At 40.8% G+C, this 17,195-nt stretch overlaps 1 protein-coding gene across 1 annotated transcript in view; it reads left to right on the forward strand.

Moving 5' to 3' along the window:
* The first annotated feature begins 972 nt into the window (after positions 1–972).
* LOC104841243 (lipid phosphate phosphatase-related protein type 4) overlaps positions 973–17,195 on the forward strand; it is a 49,643-nt gene continuing 33,420 nt past the window's right edge. Inside the window, 1 exon segment of the mRNA XM_010582764.1 lies at positions 973–1,102. Within this exon segment, the coding sequence (XP_010581066.1) occupies positions 973–1,102 (130 nt within the window).

The raw sequence follows: 17,195 nt of genomic DNA on the forward strand, positions 1-17,195 counted from the left end.
CAACAAAAGTTTTATGCAACTGTGCCAATGCCACCCTCCTGCTTTTTGGAGGGTGATTTTATAAACCCATTTTTCTGGGTTTCAGGAATAGTCCCTCTTCAACCACTCCTGGAAAGAGTCACATAAAAAGTGGCAAAACTGAATCACTGGAGAAACAAATTAACTACACACAAAGAATTCTCAGATGTACAAATTAAGCAAACCAAAAAATAGGCAAACTTTCTCTTATCCTCTTCATACAGATGTTACTTCCTAAAACAGATGATGGAAATATTCTAGGCAAGAAATATGATTATTTAGTTGAGAATGCCCATGAAAACAAAGTATTGTTTGGAGCAAGGAGAGGTAAAGGTTGATCCTTTGTACCTATCAATGTCTCTCACCACATCTTTGATACACCAGATACCCATTACATGTATTCTAAATGAAAGGTCAGGTCAACAGACTGGAAAAGTGTCCTCAGGTATCAGTTCATAATTATAATAGCAATGCACAGAAGCACATTTTAAATGCATTTTCCCAAACATTTGAAAACAATCAAATTGGATGGTATGAATTGGATATAGAAAAAACCCAACATATCTGCATATCTGAGAACCTCTATCTAGGCAAGTGATTAGGGAAGCAGAACACTCGTGATCTGTCTGTAATTCCATCTCCATGTAGAAACCGCATGTTCTTTCTGCCAAACTTTGCAACAAGAGATACTGCTTTCCACTGTGTTCCTTACCTCCTTCAGCTAAAGTGGTGTCTGAGCTGCCTGCACTGCAACATCCAACTGACTCCAGCATCCTGAGATTGCTATCCTGGATTCTATTAGCCTTTCACAGATTGACAGGTACCTCCCCACAGGCTGCAGTGGAGTTACTAGGATGAGAGAAAGACAGGCTTCATGGCTATGTCTGCAGCCACTTTCCTGAAAAGCTCAGTGCTAAAATACCGAAGGAGAAAGAGGCAGAAGGACAGGATGGGATGGGGACAGGACGGGAGGGGACAGGACAGGAAAGAGGGCCCCCCCAGCCGTACCTTGGACAGCTCCTCAGCGTCACTTCTGCCTGCAAAACGGGACGGAGTCACACTGGCCGCGATGACCTTGGTACAGGTAATATTTAGAGGGGTACGGTAAGCACAGGGCACAGACATAAGTGAAGAGAAGGGTGTCGTCTTGCTCTTCACTTCAGGGCTTAGTCACCTAGTTTCTGCTTTCTGTCTCAATTAACTATTGCCCTAAGCAAGGCTGGTTGGCTGGCAATACCCAGGAGACAGCATGACAGGGAAAAGCAAAGTGGAGCACCCTGGGGAAAGGGGTGGGGAGTTTGGAAATAGACATGGCAAAGGTAAACAAAACAGGGTGAGAAGATGAAAATGAAAGACTGAAAGAGCTGGATGAGAGAAAGGGATAAGGAAGGGAGGATGGGGGAAGAGGCAAGAAAAGTAAGAAACTATGTAGGAGGGAGTGAACAAGACATGAAGACAGAAGAAAAGAAGAAAAGGTGTGTAGAAAATTGAGTGCTAGAACTGGGATGGTGCAATGGCAAGGGAAACAGGGAAATGATATGGAAGAGACATGAACAAGACATGCACAAGCATTTGGAGAGCATAAAATGAAAGAACATAAAAAACCATGTAGTAAGAACATACAGAAATGTGTAGCCATACCATGGGTAGTGATATCTGCTTCTGGAGAATCACATACCTTCCTCCAATCTCCAAACCTTACATCTATATCCCAAACAAATCAATATTCACTGGTTCAGCCACCAATCCATTAACAGATTAATGGATGCACTTTAACTCCTGGGAAGGTGTTAATACTTCTATCCTCTTAACAGTGGTCTTAATCTTGACATCATACTGATTAAAAATGTGGCATTTTAACCTGTTTAATTAAGATGATAGGTGCAGTCATTGCTTTTAATTTTGCTTTTGCACCATAAATAAACTAGCTGACCATATCTAAGAGTCATAAACAATTTCCATCTGGTATCCAAGATGGTGATATGGTTCATCTGCATATCATCAAGTGGCATGCATGTAAATAAGAAAGTTTTGCTGATTACTTGACCTACTTCTTCTACTATAGTGAAATTCATAACTATTAGGATCTTCTAACATCAGGTCAGACTATCTGAACTTAATTCCAATGTGAATGAAAGGAAACATTCCCACACTCTTATTTCATTATTATCAATTAAAGGTAGAATTTTACATCAAAATGGTAAACTTTTCTGTTGCCAAAGTGGTGTATTAGATGCAGAAAAAATAGTAGAAATAAATTATTGCCATTAGAGAGATAGATGAGCCCATTCAAAGAACAGTAAAATTAACTATTATGCAGCAACAAAAATATCACTTCTTTCACATATTTTCCCTCTTTTTAGACACGTAATTTGTCATTGGTCACAGTTCCCTCTTTATTATTAGAATATGTATCTGGAAAACATTCTGCCAGGGCAGGAAGGCAAATAATGGTAATGAAAAACACGTGAAAATTACATTCTACTAAATAAGTGCTTATATTGAAGTTCTGTTATCAAAGCATTTTAAATCCCAAACAAATAAATCCCTCAATCAACATAAACAGACTCTTGGGAAAGATGAAGAAAACTGCACTATTGTATATTTGGATTACTTCGGAATTAAGAAAATATTTGTAAGGCTTTTTCTTCTTTCAAAATCCAACAGTTTGCTTTTTAATTTGGGTTAGCTTAAAGATACAAATAATTCTATTTCAGTGCAATTCAGGGGTACTGCTGAAAATTCAGGGGTGACATCCATTTGTCCACAGTGAGAAAAGAGATTTTGAACAATTTCTGGTATCGAATTAAGCTGCATATCAATTTGAGATCCTAGTTTTTACCAGAGCAAATCACTAAGAGCTCTCTTAACCTACAATGATCTGTTGCCTCAGGCAATGCACAGCTCCTTGCTCCACAGTTAACTGTCAGCTGACTTATCCAGTCAAAAGGTCGGTCTGTGCGTGGAAGCCTTTCCTTATTTTCTTCCATATCATTCAAAAGGACCGTCTCCCCTTTTGCAGATCTCACCACCTAATTCATAAAGCCTCTCCTCAGGTTGGAACTCCCTGGGAATGGCAGCTGAATTTTGCTGGGCTACACAGCATCTCCCCTCTCAAATCAATTCAGTCAATTCAGATGATCTTTCCTAAATATCTGTTCTCCTTACACTGCCACATGTATGCTGAAACGGGTGCATCCTGTACTTCTCTCTGATGAAAACTCTTTATATCAAGAGATGTCAAGTCCAAGTTCCAAATCTGCTTTTTCATTCAAGCCCTACTAAACAGAGTGAGAGTTCAGGTAGAAGGGAGAAGCTCACATAGTGCAGGATGAAGCCTTCAGCAGGCCTATCAGCGTAGATGAGGCATTCATTCATTAAATCACAGAAGTTGCCTCCATTTTACTCCTACTACTGACAAGAAACGAAGTAATGGATGCATTTCCTGAAAATAAAGAATTTGTACAGTTTTAAGGGGACATCATTTACTTGGAGGGATTTAGTTTCATTTAGAAAATACTGCAGGACAAGATTCTTGTAACTGAAAACATCTCTGTTGCACATCTCTTTCCTTCAGGTATGTGAAGGACTTTCAGCACTTTCTATCTGGTTGGTTTTAGTGACACACTGCAGAACGTTCCTGGATGTAGACGCTGCTCTTTTTTGTCACTTGATTGTGTACATCTACGTACAATTTAATTTCCATTCTAGATACAGAGTTTGGAAGGAATAGAATTAAGGCTTCCTGCTTTCTTGTTTGTTCCCATTTGGATACAATTATACCAAGGCTGACTGGGGAGTCCCCGCTGAGCCACCTTTATATGTCCAAGTCACAAAAGATTTTTTTCTGAGACTTTGAGGTTGTAGAGACATTTTGAGCTATTCTATCAGGTGAAGAAACAGTAAGTCAATGTGATTTAATTTAGCATTAAGCTTTTCTGCAATCATAAGACCTCAGAGAACTTGGAAAAGTTGGTTTTTTTCAGAGTTGCTGGGGCACTAAGATATCTAAGCTGCTAAACTTCAGCTATGAAACAAATGAGGTATAAGTTTCAATCCAATCTGAATGACTAAGTCATTGAAGAATTTATGGATAAAACATCAATTAAAAGGGCTATAATACACAAAGATTGGGATTTTGGAAAAATGTGGAAAAATGTTACTGAATTACTAAAGCACAAAGGGAATTTTTATTAAAGTTCTCAAAGTTGAATTATTTAAAACTATTGAGAGACTTGAGTTTGCCTGGAAAAAACTATCTAGATTTCTAAGTTCAAAGTAGGAATCCTGTTTTCATCTTCGTACTGAGATTCTTGTTTCAATTAAACAAAATAAAAATCCTGCAAGCAAATTCATGTATCTAGTCAGGCTACAGGCAGAAGCCAACATGCAGCATTTGAGCTGCACAAACAATACACAAATGAATGTGGGTTTGTATTAAAAACTTGCACGTAATTATTTAAAACTTTTAAACTAAAAAGGACTGTAGTGGGTCAACCCTGGCTGGGCGCCAGGTGCCCATCAAAGCCACTCTATCACTCCCCCTCCTCAGCTGGACAGGGGGTAGAAAATATAACAAAAGGCTCGTGGGTCAAGATAAGGACAGTTTAATAAAGTGAAAGCAAAGGTCACGCGCAACAGCAAAGAAAAACAAATGATGTTATTTTCTACTTCCCATCAGTAGGCGATGTCTAGCCACTTCCTGGGAAGCAGGGCTTCAGTACGTGTAGTGGTTGCTCCCGAAGACAAAATGCCTCCCTTCTGTCTCCCTTTACTTAGCTCTTATATCTGAGCTGATGTCATATGGTATGGAATATCTGTTTGGTTAGTTCAGGTCAGCTGTCCTGGTTATGTCCCCTCCCAAGATCTTGCCCTGCCCCAGCCTGCCATTGAGCAGGGGGGGCAAAAATGTTGGAGAGACAGCCTTGATGCTGTGCCAGCACTGCTCAGCAGTAGCCAAAACACTGGTGTGTTATCAACACCTTTCTAGCTACTGATGCAGAGCACAGCGCTACAAGGGCTGCTATGGGAATTAACTCCATCTCAACCAGACCCAATACAATCTTCACCCCTTATTCCATACCATTTGCATATGCTCAGGTCCCACATAATTTAATACACATATCTTCTAACCACGCCATTGTATTTAATTCTCATTACTGAAATCCCTTCTTACCAACACTTACAACTGAAACTACATACTTAAACCACTTTTTTATACCCAACATACAGATTTATACATTCATATTAATTACTATCCCCTGTCCTTTAACAGATAGATATTCCATGGGCTTCTTCCACTCCTCCAGATGTTCCCCATCCGTCAAGATGAGTGGTCAGGACAGGAGAAGCAGTATGTTTGATCGTTGGGCACCAACACCAGCTTTGTTTGGGTCACACTGCAAGGAGGCAAGTGAGCCAGTAAATGCCTTATAATGCATTTAATTATGCATTGAGCAAGCTTTATTCTCTTACAGCTCAAATATGGGATATGAAAGGTGATGACTTTGGCCTGTGGTTTTTTTCATGCAAATATATAATATAGCAAATCTTCTGGAGTATGTATCTGTAACTATGTCTGCAATTATATAATATTGGCTTTCCATACATATTAAATTGTTTATTGTCATTCCAGAAAGAACAGATCATAACATCAACAGAATCTGTCCTCAACCATTCCACTTAGGCAAAGTTTACAACTCCATGAAATGATACTGGCCCCATGTAATCAATGCAGGTGTTATATTCAGTATATGCATCCACAAAATCAAAGATAAAGACTAACTCCTCTCAAGTTATGTGAGCAAAGCCTTTGTCCCTCATTTGGGGCTTTCTTACAGTTCTCTGATTACACAAAACCATAAAGATGTCAGGTCTCCCTGTGGAGACATGTCAGTAGGCCAAGGGATACACTGCAGAGATATAAGACCAGCAGAACTCTCCACCAGCCAGTCCACAAGGCACAGGCCTGCAGAAGCCATGGTTACTAGAGCACTTCAAGTATTTGGTGTTCCTGAATGCTTCCACAGGGCCTTGTTGCAGGCAACAAAGTTGAGGTACACCTGAGCTACTTCAGTCTATCTTAGGTAACACTTGCAGCCCTAATTTCCCTAGATTTTGTACTTAACCATTTTTTTTCTAGATGGTGTCAAATTCAGGAACAACCACCCAGGAAAAGCTAGGTACTAACTGGAAGAACATGAAGTGAAAAGCATTCATTAAGTCACCAGATATGTCTAATTCCCTGCTCTTCCCCATTTCTTTTTATCCTACCATTGGTGTTTACTGGAGCAGCTACACAGAACAAGAACTTACTGCCACACTATGGAGTGAGCTGCACACATCTCAAGCAGATACACAGCCTCCACTTCTGCTTGCCCTATTGCAAAATCATCTTATATTTTCCACACATTCTGCAAACATAACAAGCTGTTGAAGGACAGTTATCTGGGGAATGAATGTGGGACCATCAGCAATAACTGCCTACTCCCAAATGCTACTGGAAAAATGTGCAGATTTTTGTAGGTATGTACCAGAAGACAGGCTGAATTTAGATGCAGGGTTGAAAGCTTGGAAATTATATATCCTAATATGCATATGCTCCCAAGCATGTGTAGAAATATCTATTTATTAAAGCAGTCCATTTACTTAAAGGAATTAATTATCAGTAATTGATTTAAAAAAAACCCAACCAAACAAAAACCAACAAGTTATTGAATGAGTACAATGATAGAAAATGCCACCCATTTAACTCTCAAGCACATATTGTACAGGCACACCTCTAAGCAGAAAATGACCCACATCACTCAAGTTAAAAGCAAGCATCTCCATTTTTTTCTGCAAGTTATGCCTAATAGCTACAATCCTTAAAACTCAGTGAAAAGTCATAATGGCTTGAATGTGTTTAAGATATTCCAGTCAGAGGAAATGAAGAATTGCACCAAGACAAATCATCCCCTTATATGCTGGATATCTTCTCATTATTACTGTTGCCATTACTTATGATAATTTTCCTTCAGTTATTAAGCTAATTCATTCAGTCTGTGTTTTATTATTCTTTGGCCTTAGTTTTTGGCACAGGAAGAAATGGAAGCTTGGTCCAGTGGTTTAAGGCACTGGCAGACTCAGATGATACTAGTTCAGCTCGCGGCTTCCCTTCAGACAAATTGCCATGGCACAGCTTACAACTGTATTGAGGAAAGTGTGACTTTTTTACTTCAGGAACCTTAAAGATAGTTGTATTTTATACTGCAACAAAGTAAGTCTCATAACTAGGATACTGTATTCCTGTTCTCCAAGTGAAAAGCGTTAAAGAGAATTTTTCTGTCAATATCACTGAATCTATATTGAGCTCTTACTAGTCTAACTATGCCAGGTACATCTAATCAAAGAGTTATTCCAGCAAAGCTAAGGTCTTGTTAAGGTCTTAGTCTTTCATATTTTATTTTCTCAGTTACATAATAAGGATAAGTATCTTAAATTATGAGGTGCTCATTTACTGTGATAAGCTAACTCCGTATTTTAGATGAATAATCATAAAAAACCCAATACTGAACATGAAAAAACAGAGTTCTCTGCTTACCGAGATCAAAAGCAAGCCCAGTGTACTTGTCACTAAAGTCTTTCACTTCCAGTTGACTTCAGTAGGCTGAGAGTAATCAGTATATTGCAAAGAATTTCAACCCTGTATTATTGTAAACTATACAGTATTTCCACTGAAGTCATATTTTAGGTAAGAATAAACTAACTGTATGTGTGTTATGAGCTTGTGTGCTTCTCTGCAGAAGCATAATTCTACAAGGGCAAATTTATACATAGGAATAGAGAACAAAGACTGATATTGTCCTGCCTACCCTAGGAATGTTCAGATCAACAAAAGAACATTTTTGCTCACTTTAAGGAAATCCCAAAGCCAAACTCATAGAGCCAAATTACTTCCTCTTAGAACCCGTTTGACTATAACAATGTCACACAGATGTTGTTGAGAAGAACTGGTTCAGAACCATTGCATTTGAATTTGCAACGAATTCGAATGCTTATCAACCACCCCACTTTGTGTCCTCTACATAAGCAAAGTACTAACTTTTTATTCGAATACCAATGGAAACTCATTCCTAAATGCCCAGTGATATTTTTCTAACTATATGCAGCTCCTTTTTTATATAAGGCCTCATTCGTTGCTTTTTCCTAAAATATTTGAAATAATAGAATAATAGATAAAAGGAGAAAAAAAGCTCAATTATTTCAGAAACCAATATATCAGCAATCAATGAAAATACAGGCAATCATAACTACATCTTGAAAAACACATTCCTTTCAGTTTCAAAGTCAGGAACAACTGTATTAGAAAAAATGAAGTGGTAGAAAATACAGGCTTACAGTGTTTGGAACAAGTGCATGGGTGTAACACCTCTGTTCAGGATTTGCACTCTGAACTTCAGCAATATACTTCTGTCAGACAGAAGTCCAGAAGTTTCTACAAACAATGAACTTGCCACATAGAAACAAATTACTTGGTATAGAATAAAGAAAACATTTAACTGGCTGCATAGCATTGGGAATGTATAAAAACCAGAGTGCATCCAATTAACTGTGTGCACAGCTATGGTCCATAGGACTACACCTACTGTGAAAGGGCAGTATTACTGATCTCCGTGTGTGTGGTAAATCCACAGTCCTTGGAAGCACTGCAGCTACTGAACGTGTGCAGATAAATGGTAAAATATATGTAGATTCCATCATGTGATAAGAGAAAGATTGCAATTTGAAACTTCTCATGTCATCGGAAGAAGATTGAGCACTGTAGCTTGAACTATTTGGAAAGCTACATATCCATTTCTGCCACCGTCATTTTATGTTCTGTGCTAGTAACTACCCAGAGCATCAGGGTATATCTAAGAAGCATGCCTATTTGGCATTCCTCTGCTATGCAGGCACTATTGCTAGACATAATTTTTTAACATCAAGTGCTAAATCCTCAGTTATTTTCACCAATGATAACGCAAACTGTACAGTTATATCTTTATCTACATCAAGGAATAATTACTCAGTTACTGTTCCCTTTCTATGGTGAACACCTGTTGACTGTTTGCATCTACATTCCCACTATTAACAAACTTTTCCACATTTAATTTAGCAATGGTTGATTTTAACAGCTTTCTAAGCATGATCACAAAGGGGCTGAAAGCCACGTGACAGCTCTTCAGTCTCATGTTACAGAACCAAGATACAAAATGATTGTATAGCTTCTTATATTTTTGCCCAAGTGTTAATTTTATAAAGAACATTCTCTCTGTGAATATTCAACCAGTTTTCACAATCAAGCTATTTCTACTCAACTTAATCACAGATCAATTTTTTTCATTTTTAGTCTAACATGATGATAGGACTGATTCTTGTGCTGTGCTATTTCTGCACAACATTTATTGATAATGAGTTTTTCTGCTGCCTGATGATGTAGAATTTTTTCAAGGAAAATGTTATACAAATAAAAAAATACACATTTCATGGTTTTCCCTTTTCTGTTAGTTCAGTGATAGAGTTCTCTGGTGCTATACAGTATAAATAGTTAATGCTGATATATATTGAGTGCTATTGTGGAATTGCAGTCATTTTTAGCTGACATGCTTTCATTAAATTGCCACATTGCACCTAAGCCTTAAGACCTCCTAAGTACATAAAAACATATTTATATGCATATGCACATATAGGGTAGGTTCTTATGCCTTGGTTTTAATAACTAACAGTGAAAATTAATATTTAATGGTGGAGGACAGGAGTTATCTTCAGTCCTGAGGTCACCTAATTTGTGCCCTTGACAACCAACAGCACTATGATTATCAAGTTCCAAAGTAATTGATGTTCTCATAAGAAAGTTAACATTGGACTTCAATATTGCAAAAATAAAAGATTTTTGTCTCTTGTGAATTTGGAACATCTAAGAACACTCTGAAAAATACATATTTTAGTATTTTAGACATTTTTCCTGCCACGTCCAATGAATAAGTCACCATCTTGTGCTTTTACCATTCACTTGCTAAATTTCCTTCTCAAAGCCATGCATGCAGTTTGTCTTGTTCACAGAATTTGAAGCATACATTTTTCATTAAAATGTATTGAATAATATTGGGTTTAGGCATATTACTTTATGAAAAAAAAATTGAGAAGGAGGTTATTTAAGTCAGAAAAACATGACATCAGAGTCTTGGAAATGGCAAAACTAAGCTCAGATGCAAATATGTGCAGTGGTTAGAAAGGGACGGATTAATATCAACAGGCTATTGTAGCAGTACTCCTCGAAATGTCAGATGTGTACATCAGCCCTTTTCTGACATGGTATTTCATACAGACTGCAGGACAAACAGGATTTCTGCTGGCATGTTTTTATAAAATACAAACAGGACTGTCCTGCATTTCCATTCAGACAAATGGGTACTACTGTTAATTACATGATTGCAGTTTCTCACTTGACCTCTGCCTCAGCTCATGCAGCAAATGGCTTATGTTTAATTAGCTGCTGCTAACTAACTTGCCCAGATTCAAGTAAAATCTCTGTGACAGGTCACCGCATAAAAATCCAGATTTGTGCCTTACTGATATATACAGAAAGTGGCTTTAAAGAGCCACTGATATCCCAGAAACAGTCTGGGATTTTCACATTCTGACATTTTCATGCCTTCATGCCTGTAACTAAGATCTTAAATCCAGATGTATGCAGGTAACCAAGAATATGCCATTATCAGCATCAAAATAAAAGCATAGTGGGCATAATACATAACAAACATAAACTCCTTTTCCCATATTTCACATCAGCCAGCCACAAGGCAGCTTCACTAACAGCCACATAACCACTCAGCCCAGTGCTATGTCTGACTTAAGGGGAAACAGTTCATACAAACCACAGTCCACTGCTATGCTTCTGCAGCCACATAATTTGCAACCCCAAACTCACCTAAGACCAGGCATGTATGTCTGCAAAATACTATGTAGATGTGTTCATAGGTAGTATTTAAAGCCACAGATTCAGAAGAATGATTCTAGCATGACTCATGCAAAACATGCAAAATTCATTTTCTAGACCAAACTGTGCAGTGTAAAAGGCAGCAGAAAAGCCAGGAATCAGAGTCATCTGCTACTTTAAAGCTGTGACCTACATCTAGTAGCCAAGGAAAAGACATTAGAAGACAGAGCTTTACAGCAACAGGAGATTATTAGGCATAGTGAAGAAACAATTGCTTGATGCAATTACAACTTTAAAGCTGAATTTAACTCTCCCATCTGCATTGTGGGTCTCCTTTGTATGTTTTGAACTTGTTCCACTATGAATCTGCCAGTGCTGTCACATGCCATCTATCCAAGAGCACTATGTGCTGCTCACATGGGAGCTACAGATGGGCCAAAGAGGAAAATTTTGCCCTGACATGAATAAGTACGGAAAAAATAAACTTGCACTTGTGAAAAGCTAATGCAAGTGTTAATAATTAAGGAGATGCCCTTGATATCATTCAGCTATCCAATTTTGCTGTATCCTATCATTTTTCCCTTTCATCACATTTACCAGGTTTATATGTAGGGCACCTTGTTAGGATGCTAGAAAAGATGTCGCCTTGTTGTCTGACATGGACTTTGTCCTGGGAGTGACCATTTTCTTTTCTCCAGTAACAGATTATATTAAAGTAGTTGCACCGAAGATTAGAAAGCCTGTTCATGAAATATTTGTAAAAATTTATCTGTGTTATGACCACAACAATCTTTTAAAGGGATGACTATAAAACAAGCAATGTCCTCTCACTTGCTCAGGGCAGATTTACTTATGGAATAACATGGGAATTCAATACGCACAGCAAATTCCCCCAAACAGACATTTTCCTGAGGGACTAGTGGGGGAGAAAGAAGAATATATATATATGCACACACACACACTGCTGCATTTCTGAATTCTGATATGGCAAGCAAAGCAGAACAAAAATCATCTGTCAGTTCCACACAGCAGAGCCTAGCTCCCATATGCCACTCTTTTTCCAGAAGAGGATTACTGTTTTAATATGCTGAGTTCACATCATCTATTCCACGCCCAGTGGGCAAAACAAAACCAAAAAACCCATCTATATAATATGAAAGAGTTAACCCTGATCCATACACACAGTCTCAGAAATGGCCTTTGTGCATGGAAATTGTGTGGTGACCAAGGGAAAGCAGGTTTTCTTAGGCTACTAAGCAACAGTAACTACAACTGCAGCTGCTGCTGCATGCAGCCTCTGGCCAAACTTCTGCTTGCTAGGAACCCCCCACTGCCATTGTCTGACCAGTAGATCTGCACAGCCACAGACCCACCAGCTCTCAGCCAATTCTAATTCTTTCCCAAATTATTTCATACTGCTTTTACAAGGGGGTTTATTCAGTGATATAGCACAGGTCCCTGATTATGCAGTGTGCTTTCTGTTCCCATGGAAGCAGTGAAACCACAGCCATTGCCTGTGTCCAGCACTTACCAAAGCCTGGGAATAAAGGCAGACTTTGCTGCAGAGGGAAGAGAGCTCCTGGATAAAGAGATGATGACCCGCAGTCACATTTTATACAGTGCAGCTTTACCAGCACACTAGACTATGCTGGAAAATAATTTCAAATCGTGTTTCTAATAAATGTGGTGGCTGCTATCTGCCTGACAAGTGCAAAGAAAAGTGCTTTCTTCACCTAAAGACGCTCCACCAATAATAATTCTTCAGTGGGGGCAATGTTTTGTGTCAAGCTGATCTCTTAAAAATCAGCTTGCGCTCACCAGGGGCACCCACTGATGGCCAAGTTTTCTTTTTGTTGAAGGAAGAATAAATATCTCTTTGTAAAATTTTATTCCAGATGAGTCAGAAGAGGCCTATGCTCCAGGTCTATGAATTTTATCTTTTAGTTCCCCAAGTTCTTAAAATTTTTCCATTAACTTGATTGGTTTTGCTGAAGCAAAGCATAAACAAACTGTTTTATACTTTATGCTAATATGTTTCCATGACACTTTCCTGTTACAGAGATTACTTGAAGGTGGGTAAAAAAAGCTGTCAGCATTAGTGCAGATCCTGTACATATGACTAGCCTGCACATAGATAATAGGCATTCATAAGTCATGCATCACCACACTTCCTTGTAAGATTATCTTGATTGAAATGGACAGGAGGTGTTTTCTGAATTTTTTACCACCAACAAATTTTCCTTTAGGAGATCGTATAGATGAGATACTCATTGTGGTGGGTTGACCCAGGCTGGATGCCAGGTGCCCACCAAAGCCATTCAATCGCTCCCCTCCTCAACTGGACAGGGGAGAGAAACACAACAAAAGGCTCATGGGTCGAGATAAGGACAGTGAGAGATCACTCAGCAAATATAGTCATGGGCAAAATAGACTCGACTTGGGAAATTAGTTTAATTTATACCAATCAAAGCAGAGTAGGATAACAAAAATAAAACCAAATCTTAAAACACCTTCCCCCCATCCCTCCCTTCTTCCCAGGCTTAACTTTACTCCTCAATTCTCTACCTCCTCCCCCCACAGCAGCACAGGGGGACAGGGAATGGGGGTTGCAGTCAGTATATCACACATTGTCTCTGCCACTCCTTCCTCCTCAGGGGGAGGACTCCTCACACTCTTCCCCTGCTCCAGTGTGGGGTCCCTCCCATGGCAGACAACTCTCCATGAACTTCTCCAACGTGAGTCCTTCCCATGGGCTGCAGTTCTTCATGAACTGCTCCAGTATGGAGCGCAGTCCTTCAGGCACAGACTGCTCCAGTGCAGGTCCCCCACAGGGTCACAAGTCCTCCCAGCAAACCTGCTCCAGTGTGGGCTCCTCTCTGCACAGGTTCACAGGTCCTGCCAGAAGCCTGCTCCAGCACAGGCTTCCCACAGGGTCACAGCCTCCTTCAGGCATTCACCTGCTCCAGCGTGGAGTCCTCCACAGGCTGCAGGTGGATATCTGCTCCACTGTGGACCTCCCTGGGCTGCAGGGGGACAGCCTGCCTCACCATGGTCTTCCCCACGGGCTGCAGGGAAATCTCTGCTCCAGCACCTAGAGCACCTCCTCCCCCTCCTTCTTCACTGACCTTGGTGTCTGTAGAGTTCTTTCTCTCACATATTCTCACTCCTCTCTCCAGCTGCAATTGCTGCTGTGCAGCAACTTTTTCCCCTTCTTAAGTATGTTATCCTAGAGGCACTACCACCATTGCTGATGGGCTCGGCCTTGGCCAGCCATGGGTCCATCTTGGAGCCAGCTGGCACTGGCTTTATTGAACATAGGGGAAGCTTCTAGCAGCTTCTCACAGAAGCCACCTCTGTAGTCCCTCTGCTACCAAAACCTTGCCACGCAAACCCAATACACTCATTTATACAAAAGACATTTCACGCTGTTCTATCAATGTTTTTATGTAAATGGGAATCAATCCCATAATTTCTAACAACTAACTGTCAAAAGAGCTGAATGCAACTGCAATGGGGGGGACTTCTGTGTTTCCAGATGTTAATATATAGATGAATCCCTTAGTCCAAAAGCCATATCATTACACTCAGCAAGGGATTCTTCCCTTTTTCCATCAATATTCATGTGCTTGAAAGAGGACACACAGTAACCTATATGTCAGTGTTGAGAAGTGGAGAAGAAATATTCTTACTCCATTATCTTAGTTCAGGACATAAGGTCCAAATGACTGCAGCCCCCTCTGGATACTGCAAGATGAAGAGAGATACAGAGCCTCTGCATAGAGTCGGTCAGGTGCTACGCTCTGAGGCTCGGGCAGGTAAGGCAGAAGCTAGGAATGCATTGCTGGCAGCACAGCAAGGGTGAAATGATGAAGTGGCACTTTAGCTGTACCTTGGTTATTTACTCTTAAGAAAGTGGTTGCTATAGCTGAGTCTCAACAGAGAACAAGTGAAAGCCCAGAGAGAAGGGTGGGAAATGCACCCTAGCCATGTCCATACTTGCCCATCAGTACCACCGTTAAGACTAGTGCGAGGCAGACCTGCCATACTCTGGGACCCAGGCATTGATGATCATTTTCCTCTATTTGACTAGATTAAGGTCAGGAGTTCTTGTCAAGGCCTGCCACTGACAAAAAAGTAATTGCTTCACTTCAGCTAAATCATATATAATTCCTCTCCTAACTCCCTCTATCAGTACATTCACCAAATAGTGACAAACAAACCCAGAGAATTAGCACACCTCTTCCTGCCCTTACAGCAGTCACACAGCTTGCATTGCATCCTTCCCACCAGACATTGTCCTGATTTCAGCTGGGTTAAACCACGACAGACATTTATAGTAAGAATTTGTAGAATAGGGACAGGTTGCTACTCTGCATTTTACTGTACCTGACTATCACTGCTGCACTCTTAATCGGCCTTTAGGCAGTACAATAATAAAATATAATTAACAGTCGTGTTTTTGCCAGTTTCTGAAGTTACATCACGATGTGAGTTCCTTGGTTCATTTTACCAGAGAAGCACCCTAACCCCTCTACTCTTCCAGAATGAAGCAATCGTGTGAAATGGAGGCAGACAAAGCACTCCTGAGTAATTTTTAATGGTGTGTGCTAATGATTTTCAAGCCAGATTCAAGATTTCAGAACAAGCAAGGCTGATACAGTAAATGCAACTCTAAGTGGCCATCGCTCATTAACCACTCTCCCCAATAGTAGTTACATATTTGGCAGCAGCAAAGTCTGGCTACAGCTCCTCAACTCTTACTGTTTTGCTTAGAATAATCCAGCAGCAAGGCTAACAATAGGGGACTTTTTTTACTTAAAGGCTAGACCACTGATGGGTAGGAACAACTACCAGACACCCCCACACCGCCCAAAATAATTTCCTGGAATTTGGTGCTGATAGTCAGTCACAAACCTCCTCTGCTCACAGCTCCTCTACTCCCAGAAGCCCTTCTGGCCACCTCTGCTTCCTGGAGCCGCCCCACCTCCCTTTCACAGGGGCACCAATGAGTCCCCTGTACCCCTGAGTCAGCAGAAACCCTGGGAATCATTCCTAACAGGGTTAGGACAAGACTATGTGTTGGCGTGGCAACACTTGCAACCTGTTGCAGCTCTGAAAAGTCTTTTTCAATGATTTGGAGTCCGACTACATACCTGCCTGCAGGCATGGAGTACATTTTTGCTTTTACCCTCTTATGAAACTTTTTTGGTTGTCTGCTCAGTGCAGAGCATGGATTGGCATATCCTCTGTGGGTAAATGAAAGGAGAACAGCTAGAAAGGAAAAGGGGCTGCTGAGAATCTCCACCTCTATTGCCATAGCACACTGGCTACTGCAGCCAAAATACTAGCAAACATCTGAACAAGAGCAGCAGGTTATTTCCCATGTCCCTCCCAAAAAAGAGGGACAGGAAATAAATGGTGACTGAGTCACACTTCTCTCCCTGAACATTAAAGCTACACACCACAATGCAAGAATAAGATTACAGGCACAAGACCACCTTTGCAGACATTATTAATGTGCTACAAAGAATGAAAATGCTATCCCATACAGGGAACTCCTGCAGGCCTCATCCATGGTACCTCTCACTGACATCAACAGGAGCTTGCCTGAGAAAAGGCTGCAAACTTTGATCCATAAATAGAATCTCGAAATAACACATTTCACCATGGAAACAATTGTTCAGGTTAATTCTGTTCTCTTTAAGATTGTAGCAGGAACTTCACCAGATGCCTCACAGCCTAGAGAAACCACATGCCTCAGTATGGCACACGGGGTTGAAGAGCTCGGTCGCGCTCAGTCCCAGTCACACCACTCCCCCCTGCCTGGCGCTGAGGCTGCGGTGAGCTGTCATTAGCAGTTCGATGTCAAAAAGAGTACACCTGCAAGAGAACACTGGCCATACAGGAACGGTATTCCCAGGGCCGTTCCACTACTCCTGTTTCAGAGAAAGATTTCCCAGAAACAAGATAAAAGCCCCAAACTCCCCCTGGAGCGCCCCGTACACCCTCACGCCTGCAGGGATCCTGTTCGGGCGTCTCAGGCCTGTACGTGCACAGCCGCAAATCGCTTGCTGCAGCCAAAGCTCCCCCAGTTCTGAGCGCGCCGCCCCGGGGCGTCCCCTTCGCCCCCGGTTGCTCTGACGCTCCGCGGAGCGCCGGCGCGAAGGAGTTAAGGCGGCCGGGACCCCCGCCGCCCGCACGCCCGCCACCGGGGCCG

Source organism: Haliaeetus leucocephalus, unplaced genomic scaffold, assembly GCF_000737465.1.
Source record: "Haliaeetus leucocephalus isolate CR32 unplaced genomic scaffold, Haliaeetus_leucocephalus-4.0 Scaffold848, whole genome shotgun sequence".
In the NCBI taxonomy this organism is placed as follows: Eukaryota; Metazoa; Chordata; class Aves; order Accipitriformes; family Accipitridae; genus Haliaeetus; species Haliaeetus leucocephalus.